Source organism: Rhincodon typus, chromosome 2 (assembly GCF_021869965.1).
Source record: "Rhincodon typus isolate 14 chromosome 2, sRhiTyp1.1, whole genome shotgun sequence".
NCBI classification, from domain to species: Eukaryota; Metazoa; Chordata; class Chondrichthyes; order Orectolobiformes; family Rhincodontidae; genus Rhincodon; species Rhincodon typus.
Window position 1 is genome coordinate 44,897,999 of NC_063333.1, and position 24,532 is coordinate 44,922,530.

At 41.1% G+C, this 24,532-nt stretch overlaps 1 protein-coding gene across 11 annotated transcripts in view; it reads right to left on the bottom strand.

Annotated features, from left to right (window-relative positions):
- Nucleotides 1–24,532, bottom strand: part of crot (carnitine O-octanoyltransferase) — an 80,634-nt gene that overhangs the window by 14,247 nt on the left and 41,855 nt on the right. For all 11 annotated transcript variants that reach the window (XR_007265064.1, XM_048613683.1, XM_048613663.1 and 8 more), the window contains 4 exons: nucleotides 21,426–21,509; nucleotides 10,474–10,581; nucleotides 6,517–6,647; nucleotides 2,035–2,158 (listed from right to left, as the gene is read on the bottom strand). Coding sequence is in view for 10 of the 11 variants with exons in the window: in XM_048613683.1 (XP_048469640.1) it covers nucleotides 2,035–2,158; nucleotides 6,517–6,647; nucleotides 10,474–10,581; nucleotides 21,426–21,509 (447 nt within the window). In the remaining variant the exon portion in view is untranslated. The remainder of the gene's footprint in view (nucleotides 1–2,034; nucleotides 2,159–6,516; nucleotides 6,648–10,473; nucleotides 10,582–21,425; nucleotides 21,510–24,532) is intronic.

The following is a 24,532-nucleotide window of genomic DNA, read 5'->3' on the forward strand; positions in this document are numbered from 1 at the left end:
TGACCAAAACTGCACACAATACTCCAAATGCAGCCTAACAAGGGTTTTATAATCGCTGCAACATGTTTTGTCGATCCTTGCACTCCATGTCCCGGCTGATGAAGGCAAGCTTGCCATATGCCTTCTTAATCGCCTTGGTCACTTGTGTTGCCACTTTTAGGGAACTGTGGACCTGCACGCCCAGATCCTTCTGAATGTTAATGTTCCTAAGGGTTCTGCCATTCACAGAATAATTCATACCTAAATGTGATCCTCCAAAATGTATCACCTCGCATATGTCTGGATTAAACTCTATCCGCCATTTCTGTGCCCAGGCCACCAATCTATCTATATCCTGTTGTATAGTTTCACAATCGTCGGCACTATCAGCAACTCCACCAATCGTTGTGTCATCTGCAAACCTACTAATCAGACCACCACATTTTCCTCCAGATCATTTAAATATTCTACAAACAACAGAGGACTTAAGACTGATCCCTGTGGAACACCTCTAGTTACCAATCTCCATTCTGAAAAATACCCTTCTACTGCTACTTTCCGTCTTCTATGACCAAGCCAGTTTTGCATCCATCTAGCCAGCCCACCCTGAATTTCATCTGATTTTTGTTTTAGTACCAATCTGCCATGTGAGACTTTATCAAATGCCTTACTAAAAGTCCATATAAACTACATCCTCAGCCCTTCCCTCATCAATTATCTTTGTCACCTCTTCAAAAAATTCAATCAGCTTGGTGAGACATGACCTTCCCCATACAAAACCTAACTAACTAGTGCATTTTCTTCCAAATATGCATATATCATGTCCCTCAGTACATTCTCCAAGAGCTTCCCTGCCACAGATGTCAGGCATACCAGCCTATAATTTCCTAGATTACCTATGCTTCCTTTCTTAAACAAGAGAACAATATCGGCTAATCTCCAGTCCATTGAAACCTACCCTGTGGTCAAAGAGGATGTGAAGATATCTGCCAAAGCCCCAGCTATTTCTTCCCTTGCCTGTTGGATAAATCCCATCTGGCCCTGGGGACTTGTCTACCTTAATGCATTTTAGGATGCCCAAAACGTCCTCCTTCGATATACTGATATTCTCTAGAATCCCTGACCTCAACATCAGTCATGTCCTTCTCCTCGCGGAATACCGATACAAAGTACTCATTAAGGATCTCTCCCACTTCCTCTGGCTCCATGCACAACTTCCCTCCTTTATCCTTGAGTGGGCCTACTCTTTCCCTTGCTACAATCTTTCTTCTAATATATGCATAAAAAGCCTTCGAATTCTCCTTGACCCCGTTTGCTAAAGACATTTCACGCCCCTTTCAGCCTTCGTAATTCCACATTTAAGTTCCTTCCTAATTTCTCTATACTCAAGGGCTTCGTCAATTTGCAACTGCCAAGACCTATCATATGCTTCCTTTTTCCTTTTGACTAAGCTTACCAATTTCCCTTGTCATCCATGATTCCTGAATCCTGCCATTCCTATCCTTCAGTTTTGCAAGGACATGGACGTCCTGCACTTTAATTAACTAGTCTTTAAAAGCCTCCCATGTGCCAGATGTAGATTTGCCCTCAAATAACTGCTCCCAATCCACATTCCCCAGTTCCTGTCTAATTTGGATGTAATTGACCCTTGTCAAAGTAAACACCCTCACCCGGGGGCCACTCTTGTCCATGACTACTCAAAATCTTACGGAGTTAGAACGAAATAATAGTCAAATTTCCACTCAAATTCTGTTATAGAATCATAAAACAAAGTCTGTACATAGCAAAGATGATATAAACTTTGCACTGCACATTTCATGACATCTCTATTTGTCCAGATTATCAAACAGTTGAATGTCGTTCTGCTAACATAAAGAGTAAGATCTGGAACAGGCAACAAAACATAGAATAATTTCTGATTTTTATTTGGTAACTTATCGGCTTTAGGAACACATAAAACTTGGATGGTGGTAGATAGATCTATTGTAAATAAGCACTGAGCTGAAGGGATTGAATATAAAGTGAAAAATATAATGCAACTAATTGAACACTTACAGAAACTGCTGGGTCCAGCATTGCTCTACACCATTCTACAGCCTCAACAGTGCATGGTCTCATTGTCTCTGTTCGGCCATGATAAAACCGTCTAGTTGTTGCAGTCTCATAACAGCTGCCAGGTCTGTGAGGAAATGTTTGAAGACTAGGTTACTTTGCTCAGTTATCACACAATTAGAAACATCTCAGGTGGCAGTAGGTCAGCACATACTTCTTGATCAAAAAGGAAAATTGTAAAGTGCCAAATCTGGTATGCTGTGATATTTCACAAATGTATGTTCTTCCACTTTTCTTGACTAAATCATGCAGTTAAATTTAAAAGCATGTATAAACATAATAGCAAATACTGCATTACCTAAAGGCTAAACCTTTTACACCAAAGCCAATAGCCAATCTCTTTAGTTGCAAACTAAAATAACATACACAATCTCACTTCAAGCTCAATTTTTGCCAAAATCATAGATTTATTCTGGTGCAGAAGGTGGCCAATGTGTCTGCATCCGCTCTCCAAATGAGCATTATGACCTAGCGTTATTCTTCCACCCTTTCCCCGTGGAACTGCATATTATTTCTATTTAAACAATCCACTAATACCCAAAGGAATTCCTTGGCAGAACCTCCACCAAAAATATACTTTCAGGCAGTGCATTCCAGGCCCAAACCATTCATTGTGTGAAAAACTGTTTTCTCAAATGGACTTTGTTTCTTTTGGATCACCTTAAGTTTATGTCCACCTATTCTTGATTATTTTACGAGTGGTGACAATTTCTTGCTACCTACTCAGGTCAGACCTCCTATGATTTTGAAAACATCCAAACTCCTCTTAGCCTTTTTCTTTACAAGAAAACAATTTCAACTTCTCCAATATAAAAGCAAATTTCTGTGGATGCTCAAGATCTGAAATGAAAACAAAAAATGCTGGAGAAACTCAGCAAGTCTGGAGCATCAGTGCAGAGGAAAGCAGCATCAACGTTTCAACTTCGAAATGACTTCTTCAGAACTAAAAGGGGCTAGGAAATGATGGTTTACACATCGTTGATAGAGGGGGAGGAGGAACAAGTGGAACAGATGGTTAAGTGCCCAAAGCAAAAGACAAGCAAGTGCTAATGATAATAAAGTGATGGAGATGTAAGGTAAGTGAAAATGACAAATAGGATCTGCTCTGCTAACAGCGAAGACAACAAGACTCAAACAAGACACAGCCGGAACAGGTCATAATAAAAATGGAGGACAGAAGGCACGCTCTGAAGTTGTGGAATTCAATATTGAGTCCGAGAGACTATGAATCACCTGAGTGGAAGATAAGGTGTTGTTCCACCAGCCTATGTTGAGCTTCGCTGGAGGCCCAGATTGGAAAGGTTAACATGGGAGCAGGATAGTTTAATGAAATGGCAAGCAATTTCTCTAATTTCTACAAACTATCTTCATTAAATGAAGTTTCTCATTCACGGAAGCATTCTTATAAACCTCTTCTGTGCCGTCTCCAATGCATTCACATCCTTCCTAAATTGAGGAATGTACAAAATACTGAGGCCTAATTAGTACACTGTAAATAAAGCATAATTTTTACTTTATGTACTTACGTCACTATTAATGAAGTCTAGGATACAGTTTGCTTTATTACTGAGTTCTCCACCTTGCCTGCCGCCTACAATGACTCATACACATATACACTCAAGTGTCTTGGCTCTTGCATACCCTTTGGATTAGTGCCCTTATACCGTATCTCCATGCTGTCTGTACCTAAACATATTACTTCACACGCTGTGCTTTGAATTTCATTTGCCACCTATCAGACTATTTGTCAATATCCTTTCAAATTCTATACAGCCTTAACAATATAATATTTGCAACTTTTGTATTGTTTGCAAACTTTGCAATTGTTCCCTATACTCCGAGATTTGTGTTATTATTATTTATCAGGAAAAAAAGTCCCATTATCGAAGGAAATCCACTACAAGTCTTCTGCTGAAAAATATCCTCCAAGCATTACTCTTGATTTCCTATCACTCTCACAATTTTGTATCACATTACTTCTGACTCACTTATTTCATGAGATCTAACTTTTCTTAAAAGTCTATTATGTGACACTATCTAACCCTTTTTTGGAAGTCCATGTAACACCACAAAACAGTGCTACCCTCATTAACTCTCTCCACATTACCACTTAACTAAACTCCAATAAGTTAGTTAAACTCAATTTTTCCTTAAGAAATCCATGCCGGACTTCCTCATTAACCCACACCATCAATTCTATCCCAACTTCTTGTTTCAATAATACAGATAGCAAGAAATTAATTAGAAAGAGAAGAATGGTGCAAGGTTATTAGAAATTCCTTCAGGTTATTTTATAACTGCAATGCTTCTCTGAGACAGAGGGTGGAATCTTCCCAGCTCCTGACCGACTTGGGCCGTGGTGAGAAAGTTGGGGAAATCAAGTTAGCTGATCGAGGAGATTCTCGACAACAAAAGCAAAATATCCAAATATGCCAATCAAGTGTTGAATGGCAAGATGAGATTCTTACTAATGAGCGACAAGGGGCCTATTTCCATGAAACCGCATAGAAAATGCATTGTTGGTTAATCTTGTCTCAATAATATGCAATTCCCCCATTCTCCCATCTGTCACAGAGAAACTAATTGACTTCAATTTCCAGCATGAAAGTCAGAGTGGTTACCTGGCAATTCCAGCTCCCGCTTGCTCCTTTGGACCTCCATTTGGAGCAACAGCACCAACATCACAGGGCACACTCCATGGGAGGTGAACATGTGCACTCCCCCATCCAAGTACATTGATATCTGACACATACCAGACTAACTGGATTACACGGAACATCTCTGATACTCTGCAAGACAGTTCTATGCTTCAGTTCTATGCACTTCACATTGCACTGGTCTAGATTATTGATTTAGCTGGATGGCAGAACAGGATGTAGGGCCAACAACCCACCTCTTGCTCCTAATTATTATTTTCCTCTACTCTGTCAGATAAGTTAACCAACAACGTGTACGTTGCTGGCACAGTTTGTGTTACTAAACATTACCTCTACTTGCCACTGACAGTGTTCTCTTCTAAAGATAACTTGTAACAGACAAAGAAAGCAAAGATTTAGATTGGAATTACAAAAACTGATTTAATTTTTGATTTTGGGTTGAATTGTGAATAGCAATTCTGGATATTAACTTGACCAGAAATACACAGTCTGTAAAAATCTTGCCCAGCATAACACGCTTGACATAGGATACAGTTTATCCACTGTTTATTGACACTCAACAGTGACAGAGCTTGAAGTCAATCACAGTTTTGTATCTTTGAAAAAGGTAGCAATGAGACATTTAATGGCTACAACAAATCAATAAAATATTGACCAGGATATTGGCAGAACTTCCCTGACTTCTGTAACGCTTTACCTGGTGGGGCATTAATTAAAGTATCGTCTTAAGTATCTCAAGTATCTGACAGCATAGCTCTCCTGCAGGACTCCACATGTGCATCAGCTTTGATTATATGCTGAAGTCTCTGGAGTAGCATAGTGAAACTGCAACCTTCTGACTCAAAAAACAAGAATGCTAACCCTGAGTCAGAAATACATGAACAAAATTTAAAAAGTAGAAACTAGAAAGATGCATTCAAACCATTGTCGAACAGAGAGACCTAGAAGCTTAGGTACATAGTTCCTTGAAAATGGCACCACAGGTAGACTGGGTGGTGAAGAAGGCACATGGCATGCTTGCCTTCATCAGTCACAGCATTAAGTACAAGAGTTGGGATGTAATGGTTACGCCTGTACAAGACATTGGTAAGGCCACATTTGGAGTTCTGCATACAATTTTGGTCACCTGCTATAGGAAGGAAGTTATTATCTGGAAAGGGTGAAAAAAGGATATACAAGGATGTTACCAAAACTGGAGGATTTGAGTTATAAGGAGAAACTAGATAAGTTGGGACTTTTCCCCCTGGAGTGTAGGAGACTGAGGGATGACCTTATAGAAGTTTATAAAGTCATGAGGGGCACAGATAAGCTGAATAGCCAAGGTCTTTTCTCCATGGAGAGCAAAACCAGACGGCGTAGATTTGAGATGCGAGAGGAAAGATTTAAAAGGGACCTGACGGGCAACTTATTCACACAGAGGGTAGTGCGTATATGGAACAAACTGCCAAAGGAAGTGGTAAAGGTGAGTACAATTACAACATTTAAAAGAAATTTGGACAGGACAGGTACATGGATAGGGAAGGTTCAAGGGATATGGGCCAAACAGAGACAAATGAGACTAGCTCAGTTTAAAAAACCTGGCTGGCATGGACGAGTTGAGCTGAAGGGTCTGTTTCTGTGCTGTATGACTCTATAACTCTTATCTAACGGTAATTACTTTTATATGACAGATACTGTTTTTAGTCAACAACACAACACGATGTCTTGCAATACAAGTGTGATTATGGAACAAATGTGCTATCTATTGCATACAGATTAAGATGCTTACCGTCCATGGAACTTGTAATAGGCTAACTGAAGTGCAAGTTGTACAAATATGTCTGGGTGAAGCTTTTTCTTTTTAATCAGAGATTTTCCAAATGCAGTGAAGGCATAACTGACAATTTGGACATCTGATGCCTGCAATATTAAGTGAGTTAATACGATCACAGTAAAATTAATGTGCAACATTATTATGCAATTGTTCATTGGTACTTTTTAAAATATAGCATAAGTAGATTTATACTTCTATTCCAAATTAAATTACTGCAGTTCATTATAAAGCTTGTTCTTCACTCCTAGTGCTTCAGTCCAGCAAGTTAGCACAACAACTGGATCAAATATTTCATTTTAGCTTTCAATGCCTGTGGGAATTTGCACAAGAGAAGTTTTATGAATTTGGGTAGCCAGCTTTAGCAAAAGCATTCATTCCCTAGGTGACCTGCAATTCTGTTCTAACAACTGAACTCAGTCCAGATTTTTAAAAATCACATTATACTGAAGTGGTGCGATAGAACATAGAACATAGAACAGTATAGCACAGTACAGGCCCTTCGGCCCCCAATGTTGTGCCGACCTATTATCCTACTAAGATCAATCTACCCTACATTTTACTATCCTCCATGTGCCTATCCAAGAGTCGCTTAAAAGTCTCTAAAGTACCTGACTCCACCACCACTGCCGGCAGCGCATTCCACACACCCACCACTCTCTGTGTGAAGAACCTACCTCTGACATCTCCCCTATACCTTCCTCCAATCACCTTAAAATTATGTCCCCTCATAATAGTCATTTCCGCCCTGGGAAAAAGTCTCTGACTATCTGCTCTATCTATGCCTATCATCATCTTGTACATCTCTATCAAGTCACCTCTCATACTTCACTCCAATGAAAAATGCCCTAGCTCCCTCAACCTTTCTTCATAAGACCTGCCCTCCAGTCCAGGCAGCATCCTGGTAAATCTCCTCTTCACCCTCTCTAAAGCTTCCACATCTTTCCTGTAATGACGTGACCAGAACTGAACACAATATTCTGTGGTCTAACCAGAGTTTTATAGAGCTGCAGCATGACCTCACGGCTCTTAAACTCAATTCTCCTGCCAATGAAAGCCAACACACCATATGCCTTCTTTACAACCCTATCAACTTGGGTCGCAACTTTGAGGGATCTATGGACGTGGACCCCAAGATCCCTCGGTTCTTCCACACTGCCGAAAATCCTGCCATTAACCCTGTATTCTGCATTCAAATTCGACCTTCGAAAATGAATCACTTCACACTCTTCTGGGGTGAATCCCATCTGCCACTTCTTTGCCCAGTTCTGCATCCTGTCAATGTCCCGATGCAACCTACAACAGCCCTCCACGCTGTCCACAGCTCCAACAACCTCCGGGTCATCGGCAAACTTACTAACCCACGCTTCCACTTCCTCATCCAAGTCATTTATAAAGATCACAAAGAACAGAGGTCCCAGAACAGATCCCTGCGGAACACCACTGGTCACCAAGCTCCAGGCTGAATACTTTCCATCTACTACCAGCCTCTGTCTTCTTTTGGACAGCCAGTTTTGTATCCAGACAGCTAAATTTCCCTGAATCCCATGCCTCTTTACTTTCTGAATGAGCCTACCATGTGGAACCTTATCAAATGCCTTGATAGATGCTTCCTTTTTCTGCAGCAGTTATTCTCTGGCCACTTGATTAAGATTAACAATTAGTGTTGAAATGTTAAGGCCAAAGCCTCATTTTACAGAGAAGATCTTGTTCACCTCACTTTCAGCTAGTTTACCCCAGATCAAGCAGTTAAAGAAGAAAATCACGAGTATTTTCAATGTTAACTGTTCCTTTAACTTCACGTTGGCCAGAAATAAATATTCAACTGTGGAATCAGAGTTAATATTTCGGGTCCAGTGACCTTTCCCCAGTTCTAACCCTAACCCTAAATGTTAACTTTGATTTCTCTCCACCGACGTTGCCAGACCTACTGAGCTTTTCCAGCAATTTCCATTTTTGTTTCTGATTTCCAGCATCTGCAGTTCTTTCAGTTTTTATTCAAATGTGGAATGATCAGCTAAAATACAACATACAGCATGACTATACTCTAAAATTTCATCCTAGTAGGTTCATTTTCCTATGAAATCAGTTAAATATCTTTCAAAATAAAAGTAGCTATCCACTGGAGTTTCGGGGGCCGTGTTTGCTGATACTGAGGACCACGCGCATCATGACCTATGGAGACACTTGCGCATGCACTAGTGAATAAAATTTATTGAAAAGCGTTTGCTTTTGTGTTCAGACTTCAGTTAAAGCTTTGAATATAAAGTTTTAACTATTTTCATCTTTAAAAATCTGGCGGGGTGGGGGGAGAGAGATAGAGAGAGGGAGATCAGCCTGGGGTTGGGGGTGGGGGGGTGACAAGAATGTGCTGGGGTATTGTGGGCTGGAGGTGTGAAAAGAAGAGATCAGGCTGGGGTGTGGAAGCAGATCGGGCAGATGGGAGTGATCAAGCTGTAGGTGGGGAGATCGGGATGCAGGGTTGGGGCTGGGGATTGAGGAGAGAGTAGTCATAGGATGATCGGAGAGGGCCTGCTCACCCCTGCCCTCAGTGTGATCCCAATTATCCCCCTCACGACCCAGTCCTTTCTTCTCTGCCTTGGTCCATTCACCTTCAACTCTCTCTCTTTCCACCAGACCCCCATCCATTCCCTCCCTTCTAGCGCTGTTCAGTCCCTGTTTCAACCCCTTGCTGTTTACACGTGCAGTGTGGAATTACACGCATGATACGACGACACACTGACCTTGAACTATGTGACTCTGTGAGCGTGTACGCACAGTCACCTCAAAGTTCAAGTCACCAAACACTGCCTTAGAAGATTGTAGGGGGGATCTCATAGAAAGCTACAATATTGTAACAGGACTGGACACAGTAATCGCAGGAAGGATGTTCCTCATGACTGTGAGTTCAGAATCAGGAGTCAGAGTTAAAGATGAGGGGTAGGCCATATAGGCCTGAAATGAGGAGCAATTTCTTCACCTACAGAGTGGTGAGCTTGTGGAATTCTTTGCCACAGAAAGCAGTTGAGGCCAAGAAGTTGAATTTTTTCAAGGATTAGAAATAGTCCTTAGGGCTAAAAGGATCAAAGGGTATGGGGAGAAGACGGAAGAGGGTACTGAGTTGGATGATCAGCCATGATCATATTGAATGGCAGACCAGGTTCAAAGCGCCGTTGGCCTACTCCCGCACTTATTTTCTATGTTTCTATCAAAATCAGCTACGTTTTATTCTCTCAGATACTCAAATCAAACTGTAAATTAAGAGCACGTGTATTTCTGTCTAATTTGGCTGCAATATTATCAGAAATAAGAGGTACATGGTCTTGATAGTCAAAAGAATTTTATTTTCCTTTATTCTTTCATGGGCTGAGTGTCGAGATCAGCGTTTGCTGCTTCAAAAACTTCCCCATTGTAATGTCAACAGGCAAATTATTTAGCACCTCACAACAGATTTCAAGACATAATCAGAAGGTTGGTCAGAGAGGGATGTTTTAAGGAATGACATAAAAGGAGGAGATAGATGGGGACAGGTTTAGGGTGGGAATTCCAGAGCGCAAAACCTATTTAGCTAAAAAAGAAACACATAGCTGCTAAATGGAGAGACAGAATTTGGGAATACTTAAGAGGACATAGCTAAAGAGTTGCAGGAATTATGATGGTCTCCAAGGACAGAGGAGATTACAGTGATAAGGAAGGAGATCAAGGCCAAGATGTAACTATAATGCAGAGATGATAAAAACTTTCTTCTGGATCCTAGCCTGGCTACTTCTTCTATGGCTCATGGCTTTCATCAACATGAAGACATCCAGTTGTATTAGATTACACTGCATTATTAGCCTCTACATTTCATTCGAAAGTAGTTATGTTATTATTGGGATTCAGGTCTAAAAGCTCATTTACAGCACTAATTCTTACCTGCTTGTAATACTGCTGCTTAGCTTGATCTATGTCATTCAGAACCTTCTGATCCAATACAAAAACCAGCTCCTCTGGCCATGCGAGGTCACGAACTGCTGTTGATCCCTTGAGAGAAAAGTTGGATAAGTGCACATTGCAGCTTTAAGTTAGAAGGTATGTAGTCAAACCTTTAGTGACTATCTACAAAGTAAGCTTGTTCTTTCTTGTTAGTTTATAAGCATATATAAACCGCTTAAGACCTTTAACAGAACAAAAGCATCATTATGCTATCGACTAATGAAGATTTGATTCCTCTTTAGATTAACAAAAATTAGCCTGCACCATGATTTTTTAAAAAAATTCTTGTATAGAATGTGGAAGGGAGGGTCAGCACTTTTTGCTGATCCTAAGATTGCATTGAACTGATTGGCTCCCTAGGTCATTTCAGAGGGCATTTGAGAGTCAACTACTTTGTTTTGGATCTAGAGTCAGATATAGGACAGACCAGGTAGGAATGGCAGATTTCCTTCCATAAAGGACATTAATGAACCAGATGGGTTTTTATCACAATTGACAATGTTCACATTAGACCAGCTTTTAACTCCAGATTTCATAGAATTCAAATTTCACCAGCTGTCATTGCTTAGTAGAGCTAGGGAGACAGAGATAACTGAGATACTAAGGAAAAGATATGTAATGTGGAAAAAGACAAGGAAAGGGCAGAAAAAGATAAAGATAGGGAAATGGAATAAAAAGGACAGGAAACAGAAATAATAAACAAGAATTAGAAGTTTATAATATAAGCTTAATACAATGTAGTTGAAACAGAAAACATCAGATACTGATGCACACCCTGGTGGGGAGAATCAGAGTAATTATTCAAGTCATAGAATCCCTACAGAGTGGAAACAAGCCATTCAGCCCAACAGGTCCACACCAACCTCTGAAGAGCATCCCCTCAGACCCATCCCCATAACCCTGCATTTCCCCTGGCTAACTCACTTAATCTGTACATCCCTGAATACTATGGGCAATTTAGCATGGCCAATCCACTTAACTTACACATCTTTGGACTGTGGGCGGGAACCACAACAACCTGCAGAAACTTACACAGACACGGGGAGAATGTGCAAACTCCACACGGATAGTTGTCCGAGGATGGAATCGAACCCAGTCACTGGCACTGTGAGGCGGCAGTGCTAACCATTGAGCCACACTGCCACCCTCAACCAGTAAGGAAAGTCGTAAGTGAGTCAAGTCATAAGCAAGTCTGGTAAGGAAATACATAATTTGCACTATAAAATTTGAGGGAGAAAAGGACAGGTATTCTTCATTTCATTTGAGAAAGTGGCTAGACAATTGAATTGGACAAACTAGGACTGGACAGGGCTCTTGAAGAGTAAGTTGACGGGTAATGCACAATAAATTTCTGCTTCACTGTCAGACAAGGTTTCTCAGGATTACAATGCTGTAAAGTAAACTGTATTAGCTGCTTGTGAATTAGTGCTTGTAGCATATAGGCAAAGGTTCCAGAGTTTAAGGAAAGACCTGGGATATTGAAGTTGGAAGGGTTAAACAAAGCAAGTTTGACAGATGGAAACAAGCATTAGAATCCACGTATGAAGCTCTCAGAGAAATTATTCTCCTAGAATAATTTAAAACCTAAATTTCCTTCCGTAATGAGAACTCATATTGCAACCCTTAGACAGGTAGCCATAACGGCTAATCATTCTAAGGTAATCCATAAACATTTTTCTGCCACCCCCATAAATTTGAAAGAGAGAGATAGAAAATGGGAATGTGTAAAGAAGGCAAGTAGCCAAGGTAAGAAGTGGATAGCTGGGAATGCCCCATGGCCTCTTCCTCAGATCAAATGGGAAAGTATTAGGCGTGGAGGTCAAATTCAGAAATGAAACTGTTTCCATTTTAACAAGGTGTGAGACATTCATTCAGAATATTGGAAGTTGTGAGGGAAACCCATGGTGCTTAACTGGAGTTTGTAAGAAGGTTTCCAAAATGGAAACTCAGGCCACAATGAGTCCAGAAGAAGAGAGAGATAAGAAGAGCTTTTGTCTAAAAGGATGATGACACTTTTTTACCAAAGGAAGTATCCAAGCCATAACAGCAGTTAAACTTAGGGTTAAGTTTAAGGGAGATATGCGTAAAGAACTTTCCACGCAGAGGGTGGTGGGTGCCTGGAATGCGGTGCCGGCGGTGGTGGTAGAGGCGGGCACGATAGCGTCATTTAAAATATATCTAGACAGATACATGAATGGGCAGAGAGCAGAGGGATACAGATCCTTGGAAAATAGGCGACAGGTTTAGATAGAGGATCTGGATCGGCACAGGCTTGGAGGGCCGAAGGGCCTGTTCCTGTGCTGTAATTTTCTTTGTTCCTTGTTCTTTGTCATCACTGGATTTGATTTTACATCTCCCCAAGAACACTGACTTGGCTCTCCGGATTACAAGAGCATTGAAATTACCATTATACTACTACCTTCCCAAAGAGTAGTGATCAAGCATGTCAGTCGCTAACTAACAAAGAGGGTTTTTTTCAGACTGGAGGCCTATGACCAACAGTGATCCGTGGGGCTCGGTGCTAGGTCCACTGTTGTTTGTCATTTATATAAATGATTTGGATGAGAATATAGGTGGTATGGTTAGTAAGTAAGTTTGCAGATGACACAAAAATTGGTGGTATATTGGACAGTGAAGAAGGTTATCTAAGAGTACAACAAGATTCTGATCATCCAGGCCACTGGGCTGAGGAGTGGCAGATGGAGTTTAATTTAGACAAATGCCAGCTGTTGCATTTTGGTAAGACAAATCAGGGTAGGACTTACACAGTTAATGGTAGGGCCCTGGGGAAGGGTGTCGAACAGACAGACATTGGGGTTCAGGTACACAGTTCCTTGAAAGTGGCATCACAGGTAGACTGAGTGGTAAAGACAACATTTGGCATGATTGCATTCAATGCTCAGACCATTGAGTAGAGGAGTTGAGACATCATGTTGCAGTTGTACAGGACATTAATGAGGCCACTTTTGGAGTGCTGCAGACAGTTCTGGAAGGGCAACCAGAAATTATTAAATTGGGAGAGGTGCAGAAAAGATTTACAAGAGATGTTACCAGGACTGAAGGGTTTGAGTTGTAAGGAGAGGCTGGATTGCCTGGGACTTATTCCCCTGGAGTACAGGAGATTGAGGGGTGACCTTATAGAGGTTTATAAAATCATGAGGAGCATAGATAAGGTGAATTGCAAAGTCTTTTTCCTAGGGTAGGGGAGTGCAAAACTATGTTTAAGGTGAGAGGGGAAAGATTTAACAGGGACCTGAGGGGCAACTTTTTCACACAGAGGGTGGTGTGTTTATGGAATGAACTGCCAAAGAAAGTGGTAGATGCAGGTACAGTTACAACATTTAAAAGACATTTGGATAGGTACATGAATAGGAAAGGTTTAAAGGGATATGGGCCAAATGCAGGCAAATGGGACTAGATTAGTTTGGGAAACCTGGTCAGCATGGATCAGTTGGACTGAAGGGTCTGTTTCCATGTTATATGACTTTTCGACCCTATGACTCAAAGATATTGTTCTAAAAATTGTGATAATAACAGATAACACCTAACATGGTCTTATAATATTCACTAGTTATTCATGGAAGTTTTTAATTTTGTATTGAATAAACATTTACATTAAATTATCACACAGAAGTTTCATAAGGATATTTAGCACTTTACCACTAACATCTAATTCTTAGATTTTGGGAACAGGGGAGGGAAGGGAACAGCTATTTAAAACAGCGAAAACAAATCAATGGAAATTTATTTTAAGCTAAATAAAATTGGGGAAGCACCTCGGGTGAAAATTTCTCTCTTAAGAAACAGTGATAGCATTAATAAGTACAGCTTCCAAATAATTTTCATAAAATGGCGAAACCATTCATATAGGAGGCCTGACTCTTTGGCAAACAGGGGTGCAACCCAAGGTGCAAAGATGTTTGGGTAGGTGAAAAGAAGTTCTTGAGTCAATAGCTGGTGCTGGAGAAGAAAACAAATCATTTGCACCAGAGATAACAAGGTGTAGAGCTGGATGAACACAGCAGGCCAAGCAGCATCAGAGGAGCAGGAAGGCTGACGTTTCGGGCCTAGACCCTTCTTCAGAAATGGGGGAGGGGAAGGGGATTCTGAAATAAATAGGGAGAGAGGGAGAGGCAGATAGAAGATGGAGAGAGGAGAAGATAGGTGGAGAGGAGACAGACAGGTCAAAGAGGCTGGGATGGAGCCAGTAAAGGTGAGTGTAGGTGGGGAGTTAGGGAGGAGATAGGTCAGTCCAGGGAGGACGGACAGGTCAAGGGGGCGGGATGAGGTTAGTAGGTAGGAGATGGGGGTGGCGCTTGAGGTGGGAGGAGGGGATAGGAGGGAGGAAGGACAGGTTAGGGAGGCGGGAACAAGCTGGGCTGGCTTTGGGATGCGGTTGGGGGAGGGGAGATTTAGAAGCTTGTGAAGTCCACATTGATACCATTGGGCTGCAGGGTTACCAAGCGGAATACGAGGTGCTGTTCCTGCAACCTTCGGGTGGCATCGTCGTGGCACTGCAGGAGGCCCAGGATGGACATGTCATCGGAGGAATGGGAGGGGGAGTTGAAATGGTTCGCGACTGGGAGGTGCAGTTGTTTAGTGCAAACTGAGCGTAGGTGTTCTGCAAAGCGGTCCCCAAGCCTCCGCTTGGTTTCCCCGATGTAGAGGCGGCCACAACGGGATCAGTAGATGCAGTATACCACATTAGCAGATGTGCAGGTGAACATCTGCTTGATGTGGAAAGTGTTCTTGGGGCCTGGGATGGGGGTGAAGGGGGAGGTGTAGGGTCAGGTGTAGCACTTCCTACAGTTGCAGGGAAAAGTGCCGGGTGTGGTGGGGCTGGAAGGGAGTGTGGAATGGACAAGGGAGTCATGGAGAGAGTGGTCCCTCCGGAAAGCAGATAAAGGTGGGGAGGGAAACATGTCTTTGGTGGTGGGGTCAGATTGCAGATGGCGGAAGTGTCGGAGGATGATGCGTTGGATCCGGAGGTTGGTGGGGTGGTACGTGAGGACGAGGGGGATTCTGTTTTGGTTGTTATTCCGGGGAGGGAGTGTGAGGGATGAGTTGCGGGAAATGCGGGAGACACGGTCGAGGGCATTCTTGACCACTGAAGGGGGGAGTTACGGTCATTTGCACTGTTTCTATATGTATGTTCAGCCTGTGATTGCCAAGACTGAAAATCCAATGCATGAAAACAATGGTGACTGTAGGTGATTCCAGTTAAAATGATGACAACAAAGTATTTACATAAAATTACAAAGGTGTATTTACTTTCCAGCAGTTCAGGACAAGAAGGAAATTGAGTTTAATAGCTGAATCTCAAATTTTCTTTTACATTTTGTTTGCTTGAAGTGGCAAAAGGATTTTGAGACAGTCAATCAGAGGCATAGCTCGACTCCCTGGAGCTGACTGCTGAATAATTCCTGCTTTCTCATCTCCAGTTAAAAATAAGTATGCTGAAAGTAGATTTAAGGCATGCAAGGACATTTTGGCAGCGTGAAATGCCCATCCTGTGCCACGTGTGAAATTGCAAACACTTTATGTACCCAAGACAATCACATGTGTTGGCTGTATCTCAAGCTGTAAATCACCAGATCCATGTTTTGAAACTCAAGTGGCACCTGGCGTCCCTATGGTGCATTCACAATTAACAAAGTGATAATAACAGATTAAGACCGGCAACTGACTCTTAATATCCACTATATAATCTAGAAAGTCTAGGCAAATGGTGCAGGAGCCTCAAGACTGTCCTACTCACTAACCAGCTTTCTATTTTAGCTGTTGGTGAGGGGATAGTTCATCAGAGGAGTGTAACAAGAACTGAGCTTGTGGCATTGTAAGTGACTCTGCTGCACAGGTTAGATGTGGGTGGGGTGGAGAAAGAGTGCAAGGGCAATAGTGGAAGGGATTCAATAATTAGAGCAACAGATAGGCATTTCTTTAGTGGTAGACATGGCACTTAGATGTTATATTGTTTCCCTGGTACCAGGGTCAAAGGTGTCAACATGGCAGCTCTAGGACATTCTTCTGAGGGAGAGTGAATAACCAGAGATCAAGGTCCACAACAGTACCAACATCATAGGTAGAAAGCAGGATGAAGTCCTGGAAATAGAATTTAGGGAACTAGGCACAAGACTGAAAATGAGAACCTCAGAGGCATTAATCCTGAGCATTTCTTCCTGTACCATGTGCTACTGATTAGAGAAATACAAAGATTGGCTGAACAAATACATGGCTAGAAAAAATGGTGCAGGAGAAAGGGTTTTAAATTTCTGTTTGGACTGGTTCTGGCAAGATGTGTACGAGGATGGATTACAGCTTAACAGTACAGGGACTAATATGCTCATGGAGAAGGTTTAAACCACAACATCAGGGAAATGTGAACTCAAGACAGAATTCCAATTGAATAGATACAAAGCAAGTCACAGGAAGTAAAAAAAGCTGGAAATGAAGGTAGAAAACAGCAGAAACAAATCATGGAATAAATCATGGTCGAATGACAATAGTATTACAAAGGCATAACTAAAGCCATTATATCTGAATGAATGTGGCACTTGTAGCAAGATAGTCAAATTAGAGGTGCTAGTAGAAGTAAAAGGCTATAATTTAATTGATATTAGAGTCATGGCTGCAGATTGACCAAAACTAAGAGCTGAATAGTAAAGGATATTTGACATTTAGTAGGCAAAAAGGGAAAAGGAGGTGAAATAGTGTTGATAATAAGGGTTAGGATCAGTGTTAGTAGGACAGGATCTCCAGTTGTAAGAAAAGGATGTAGAATCTGTTTGGGTACAGCTAAGAAACAGCAAGGGACAGGAAGCAATGGCAGAGTGGTTTATTGTGGTAATGTAAGGCACATCTAAATGTGGTAATTAGAAGTGCATGGAGTAAGGGAAATGCAGTAATCATGAGTGACTTTAAGCTTCACATAGTCAAAGCAAATCAAAAGAGCATTAATGCTGTACGGAAAGAAATCTTGGAAAGCGTCCAAATTATGTTTTCTAGAGCAATACATGGAGGAACCAACCAGGACACAGGATGTTTCAGATCTAGCATTAAGCAACAAGAAAAAGCAAATTCACTATTTTGTTGCTCAAGAACTTTTGGGAATTAGTGGCCACAGTATGATAGAACTTACCATCAAGTTTGAAAAAGATGTAATTCAATCTGAACCTAGGGTCTTATATTTAAACAAGGGCAATTATGAAGATATGAGAAAGAAATTAGCTGTAATGGATTGGAAAAGTATATTAATACATTTGATGGCTGATAGCCAAAGAGTGACACTTAAAGAATTAATGCTTAGTTTCCAAAACAAATACATTCCATTAAGGCAAGAAAGACCCAATAGGAAAAGCAAGTGTGGCACGGATTAAAAAAAAAGAAGAGACTTATAAAGTTGCCAAAAATGTTGTAAGCCTATTACTGGGAGAATTTTAGAATTCAGCAAAGGAGATCTAAGAAATTGATAAAGAAATAGAAAACAGTATATTAATGTGAAATAGCGAGCAACATAACAATGGATTGTAAAGTCTTGTACAGATATGTAAAAAGAAAAAGATTAACAAAGACAAATATGGGTTGAATACCGGCAGAGACACAAGAATGTCTAATAGGAAGTAGAGAAATGACAGAGAAGCTAATTTAAACACAACATAAGACATAGGAGCAGTAGAAGATCATTTGGACCTCTAAGTCCATTCTGCCATGAGATCATGACTGATCTGATAATTTTCAACTCCACTTTCCTGCCTTACACTATAACACTTTATTGCCTTATTAATTAGAAATTTATCTCAGCCTTGCATTCACTTAATCATCAACCTCGACAGCCCCCTCCAGTAAAGAATTGCACAAGTTCACCACCCACTGAGAAAAAAAATCCTCAACACTATATCTCAATGTGCGATTCCTCACCCTGAAATTATGCCCTATAGTCCTAGACTTCCCCACAAGCTCTCTGAAACAACCTCTCAGCATGTACCCTGTCAAGCCCCCAGAATCTTATATATTTCAAGGCCCCTCTCTTTCTTCCTAACTCCAAATAGTTCAGGCTCAACCTACTCAATCTGTCCACAGAAGAAAAATCACTCCACAGCTGGGATCAATCTGGTGAACCTTCTCTGAACTGCCTCCAATGTCAATTTATCTTAGTCTTCATCAGTTTCCTTAATAGTGGAACCAAAACTGTTCACAGTATTTCAGCTGGTTAGTCTGGTTAGTGCCTTGTATAATTTCATCAAGGCCTCCTACTTTTATACTTCGTCCTCTTTGAAATAAAGGCTAACATTTCACTTGCCTTCACTATTACTTACTGAACTTGGATGCTAGCTTCTTGCGACTAATGCACCAGGGCTCTCAAAACTCGTAGTGCTGCAGCTTTCTGCAGTCCTTCCCGATTTAAACAATATTCAGCTCTTCTACTCTATTTTAAAGTACTTTATAATGTCTAGGGCGTCTGACTTCACAGAGGGGAAGCCACAAAAAGTCCTTGAAATAATTAAGATTCAAGGGTCTAATGAGAATGTGGAACAAACAAATTTGAAAAAAAAACTGGAGAAATTAATGGGGCTGAAAGTTGATAAATCCCCAGGAACTGATGACATTCACTTGAATGTTGAGATAACTACAGAGATAGTGGATGAATTCAGGATCATCTCTCAAAAATCAATTAATTCTGAAACAGCACCTGCAGACACAAAGGGTACAATGCAACTCCACTGTTTCAGAAAGAAGGATGAGAGCAAACAAAGAACGACAGAAATGCGAGCCTGACGTCAGTACTAGGAAACTAGAATCTGTTAGAAAGGATGTGTATGTTGGATATTCAGAAGATCATTGTCTGACTGGACTGAGTCAATGATAGTAGGAACTGCAGATGCTGGAAAATCTGAGATAACAAGGTGTAGAGCTGGATGAACACAGCAGGCCAAGCAGCATCATAGCAGCAGGAAGAAATGAAGCCTTCCTGCTCGGACTGAGTCAATGTCAATTTATGAAGGGGAAAATCATGTTTAGCAAACCTGATAGTGTTTTGTTTTAAGGAGTCAATAAGGAGGAACATGAGGAGATGGAGAATTTGGATTTTCAGAAGGCTTTTGATAAAGCCCCACACAGGAGGTTAGTAAACAAAATTAAATTTCATAGAATTGGGGTAATATGCTAGCATGCATTGAAGACTGGTTAGCAGATAGAAGGAGACACTAGAAATAAATAGATCATTCTCAGGTCAGCAAACTGTGACCAGTAAGGGACCACAAGTACCAGTGCTTAGGCACCAATTTTTGACAATCCATGTCAATGATTTAGATGTGAATGAAAATTGTAATATTTCCAAGTTTGCAGTTATAAGGAAAGGCTAGATAGGCTGGGACTTTTTTTCCCTGGAGTGTAGAAGACTGAGCAGTGCCTTATAGAGGTTTATGAAATCATGAGGGCCGTAGATAAGGTGAATAGCCAAGGTCTATTCCCTAGAATAGTGGAGTCCAAAACTAGAGGGCAGTTTGTTGTGACATTAAGGGATATGGGACAAGCACAGGAATGAAGTGTTGAGGTAGATGATCAGCCACAATCTAGAATAGTGGAACAGGCTCTAGAGGTTGAATGGCCCACTCCTGCTCCGATATTCCTTAAATGTAACCCACTTAAGGCACTGTCAAGACAACTGGATTTAAACGTGATTGGCATCCAAATGACAGAACAGTGCAGTGTCATACCCATGCTGCAGTATGCAACATCTCTTAGCACTGGTTTCCTAAATGAACAAAACATGAAAAAAAACTTTACAGCAGAAGGTTTATCATCATAAATGTGGTTACAACAAACGGAACAGTTTCAGAATTGTTTAGAATTTGCATTAGAATTGTTACTATGGAGGCACAAAAAAATTGAACTTAAAATTATACAAAGTCCAATTGCTGACAGACAAATAAAAACAGAAAAGCTGGAAATACTTCATACAGCATTTTTGGGGGGAGAGAGAGAGAGAGACACAGAGTTGACATTTCAAGATGATGACATGCAGTCAGAATGGATGAAAAGTCATCAACCTGATGTTAACCGTCTCTCTCCACCATGTAGGAGTAAACTTCTACAGATGCTAGAATCTGTACTGAAAACACAAACAATGCTGGAGATCACAGCAGGTCAGGCAGTATCCATGGAGAAAAAGCAAGCTTTCATTTCAAGTTTAGGTGACTACTTCACTTCAGTTCTGATGAAGAAAGTGTGGAGGGGGTAGCACTTATGCCATAGTTTTTTTTTTGGGGGGAGGGTGGGAGGAGGTGGGGTGCGTGGTTGGAGTGCTGGGCAGATAGAATATTGATAGTTCACTGGAACATCAACATCTCATCTTCAGACTAGGCATTTTACAACCTTCTAGGCTTAATATTGAGTACAATACCCAGATTGTGAATCCCTTCCTTCCCTTTCTTTTACCTTGTTACATTCTCTGTCACCATGTCCTCTATCCCCTCCCGGCACCCCAGTGGGATTGTCTGTTCTTTCCAGTCTGGCAGTTAGACATACCATTGTTCTGCAATTCTCAAATTCCAATCACTTAATCTGAACCATCAACATCCCACCTTCTCCACCAGTCCAACCCCCCAACTCATTCAACCTCCTCCCCACAAATGCATAACTGCTGTCCCCTCCAAACCTCATGTCAGCTCTGATGAAGAGTCATCTAGACTCAAAATGTTAACTTGCTTTCTCTCTATGGATGCTGCCTGACTGACTGTGATCGCAAGCATTTTTTGTGTTTTCAGTCTCTCTCTCCACAATTGTGGCTTATCCCGCTGAATAACTCCAGCATTTTTAGGTTTTATTTCAAATTTCGAGCATCTGTAGTAGTTTTCTATTGATGAAAGACACTCATTGTTTTCTTCACATACCTTCCATTTGCCTTCCACTGACTTGATAGTCTGATCGATGTAATAGCACATGGAAACCATTACCATGGCATCATAAGGAGAATGCTGTGACAAAACAGAACCGCGTAATCCAGTTTAAACCAACTTTTTAGGTTACATGCCGTCACTAAAGTGTTTTTGTTTTAAACACTGCTGGAAAGAAAGGCACGCTGCTGAATTTTCTTACCTTGTTAACATCAGAAGAATGCCAACTTTCAAACAATCATAACAATGTGTGCCACAGGGGTAAATGGTGCCGTCTGGTTGGCACGGCAAACCAGACTGGTTAAGGCATAGCCGTGGAGAAAGTAATAGGGAACTATAGGCTTTTTGGGTAATTCAAGAGAGGTGCAGGCTTTAACACAGTCCTTTTGATGGCAGATTTGGGATTGCTCAGCATGTGCTGCCCAATTGCAGAATTACATCTAACGGATACTTTGCAAGCTAATTGAGTGTACTCTGCCTTTTATGAACAGCTAGAGGAACTGGGTGTTTCATTCAAACAGCCAAAAAGATGCTGTTCCTACCAGACAATTGAGCATTGTTGAGCATGAATTATAGTGCTGGTGTGATAAATAAAATCTACATTCTAACAATTGGCTTTTACAAAAATCTGGAAGTTTAATGGTTGTTACCAATTCCAGCTGCCATCTGGAATTGGAGTTCCTGTTTCCAGATCATAGTCCTAACCTCTGAATTACCAGCTGAGCAACAAAACCAGCCAGTGTGAGGGAGATTTCACCCAAATAAGTATATGCAGAAATTTGGTTTAAAGTAGGAATTTGGTGCATCAGGAAAGAAATGTTTTAAATTAGACTTAGTGCAATCAGTAAAGTGTACTGAGTAAGAGATTCAATAAAGGCAGTGAGGGAGTTTTTTTTTCTATAAATGTTTCAGCATCCATGTTCGACTTCCATTTTTGCTGAATAAAAAAAGCAGGTAAATCAGAAATTGATATTGTTACAATTTTTTTAAAAAATGAACCTGTCATCAGTGGTGGGCAAGTTGTTGGAGGGAATCCTGAGGAACAAGAATTTACATGCATGTGGAAAGGCAAGGACTGATTAGGGATAGTCAACATGGCTTTGTGCGTAGGAAATTGTGTCTCATGAGCTTAATTGAGTTTTTTGAAGTAACAAAGAGAATTGATGAGGGCAGAGCTGTGGACTTGATCTTTATGGACTTCAGAATGGCGTTTGACAAGGTTCCTCATGGTAAACTAGTTAGCAAGGCTAGATCACACGGAATAGAGGAACTGGCTCGAAGGTAGGAGACAGAGGGTGGTGGTGGAAGATTGCTTTTCAGACCGGAGGCCTGTGACCAAAGGTATGCCACAAGGATCGGTGCTGGGTCCACTGCTTTTTGTCATTTATATAAATGATTTGGATGTGAACACGGAGGTAAGTTTGCAGATGATACCAGAATTGGAGGTGTAGTGGACAGCGAAGAAGGTTACCTCAGAGTAAATGGGATCTTGATCAGATGGGCCAATGGGCCAAGGATTGGCAGATGAAGTTTAATTTAGATAAATGTGAGGTGCTGTATTTTGGAAAAGCAAATCAGGGCAGGACTTATACACTTAATGGTAAGGTCCTGGGGAGTGTTGCTGAACAAAAAGAGACCTTGGACTGCAGGTTCATAGGTCCTTGAAAGTGGAGTCACAGGTAGATAGGATAGTGAAGACGACATTTGGTACACTTGCCTTTCTTGGTCAGTGCATTGAGTAGAGGACTTGGGAGGTCATGTTGCGGCTGTACAAGACATCAGTCTGGCCACTACTTGAATACTGTGTGCAATTCTGGTCTCCTTGCTACAGGAAGGATGTTGTGAAACTTGAAAAGGTTCAGAAAAGATTTCTGAGTTCTGAGGAAGGGTCACTGGACCTGAAACGTTAACTGTTTTTTTCCTTCACAGATACTGCCAGACCTGCTGAGCTTTTCCAGCAAATTTGTTTTTGTTCCTGATTTACAGCATCCACAGTTCTTTCGGTTTTTATTCAGAGAAGATTTACAAGGATGTTGCCAGGGTTGGAGGGTTTGAGCTACAGGGAAAGGCTGAATAGACTGGGGCTATTTTCTCTGAAACGTCAGAGGCTGAGGGGTGACCTTATGGAGGTTTATATAATCATGAGGCGCATGGATAGGGTAAATAGGTGTACTGTGCACAGGTAAATAAAGAGTGACTTGGCAATCCAAAGATACAGCCCAAGACAGGTACTATAAAGATGACCAAACAAGGGTGCATATCGATATGGATAGGTTAATCATGTGAGAAAATCTGGGAGATGGAGTTGAATGTGAAAAAATGTGAAGTTATTTCACTTTGGTGAGAAGCATAAAAAGCAGAGTATTACTTAAATGAAGAACGACTGCAGAATTCCAAGGTGCAGAAAGAGCTAGCTGTTGTAGCATGTGAATCACTGAAGATTAGTATGCACATACAGCACAATCACAAAGGCTAGTGGGATGTGAGCTTTTATCACAAGAGGAATTGAACATAAAAGAAAGAATGTTACGCTTCAGTTATGCAGGGCACTGGTGAGATCACATTTTAAATACACAGTGTACAGTTTTGGTCTCCTTATTTAAGGAAGAATGTAAATGTGCTGGAAGCATTTCAGGAAATGCTTACTAGGTTGATGCTTGGGTTGTGCAGGTCATCTTATTAAGAAAGAGATTTGACAGGTTGGGCTTGTTTTCACTGGAGTTCAGAACAGCGATGGGTGATCTGACTGATGTTTACAAGATCCCGAATGGTCTTGACAAGGAGGACATGGAAAGAATGTTTACTCTTGTGGGTCAGTCCAGAACTAGGGGACACTTGCAAAAATAAGAGGTCACCCATTCAGGACAGAGATCAGGAGCACTTTTCTTCTTCTTCCAGAGGATTGGTTAACTTTGGAATTCTGTCTCAGAAGGTGGAGGTGGAATCATTGAATACTTTTAAGGCAGTAATAGATACCGATCCTGGTTAGGCAGAGGAATCAAACGTTATCAGAGGTAGATACGAATGGGGAATGTGGAACACAAACAGATTATCCATGATCTTACTGAATGGTGGAGGAGGTTTGAATGACCAAATGGCCCAAA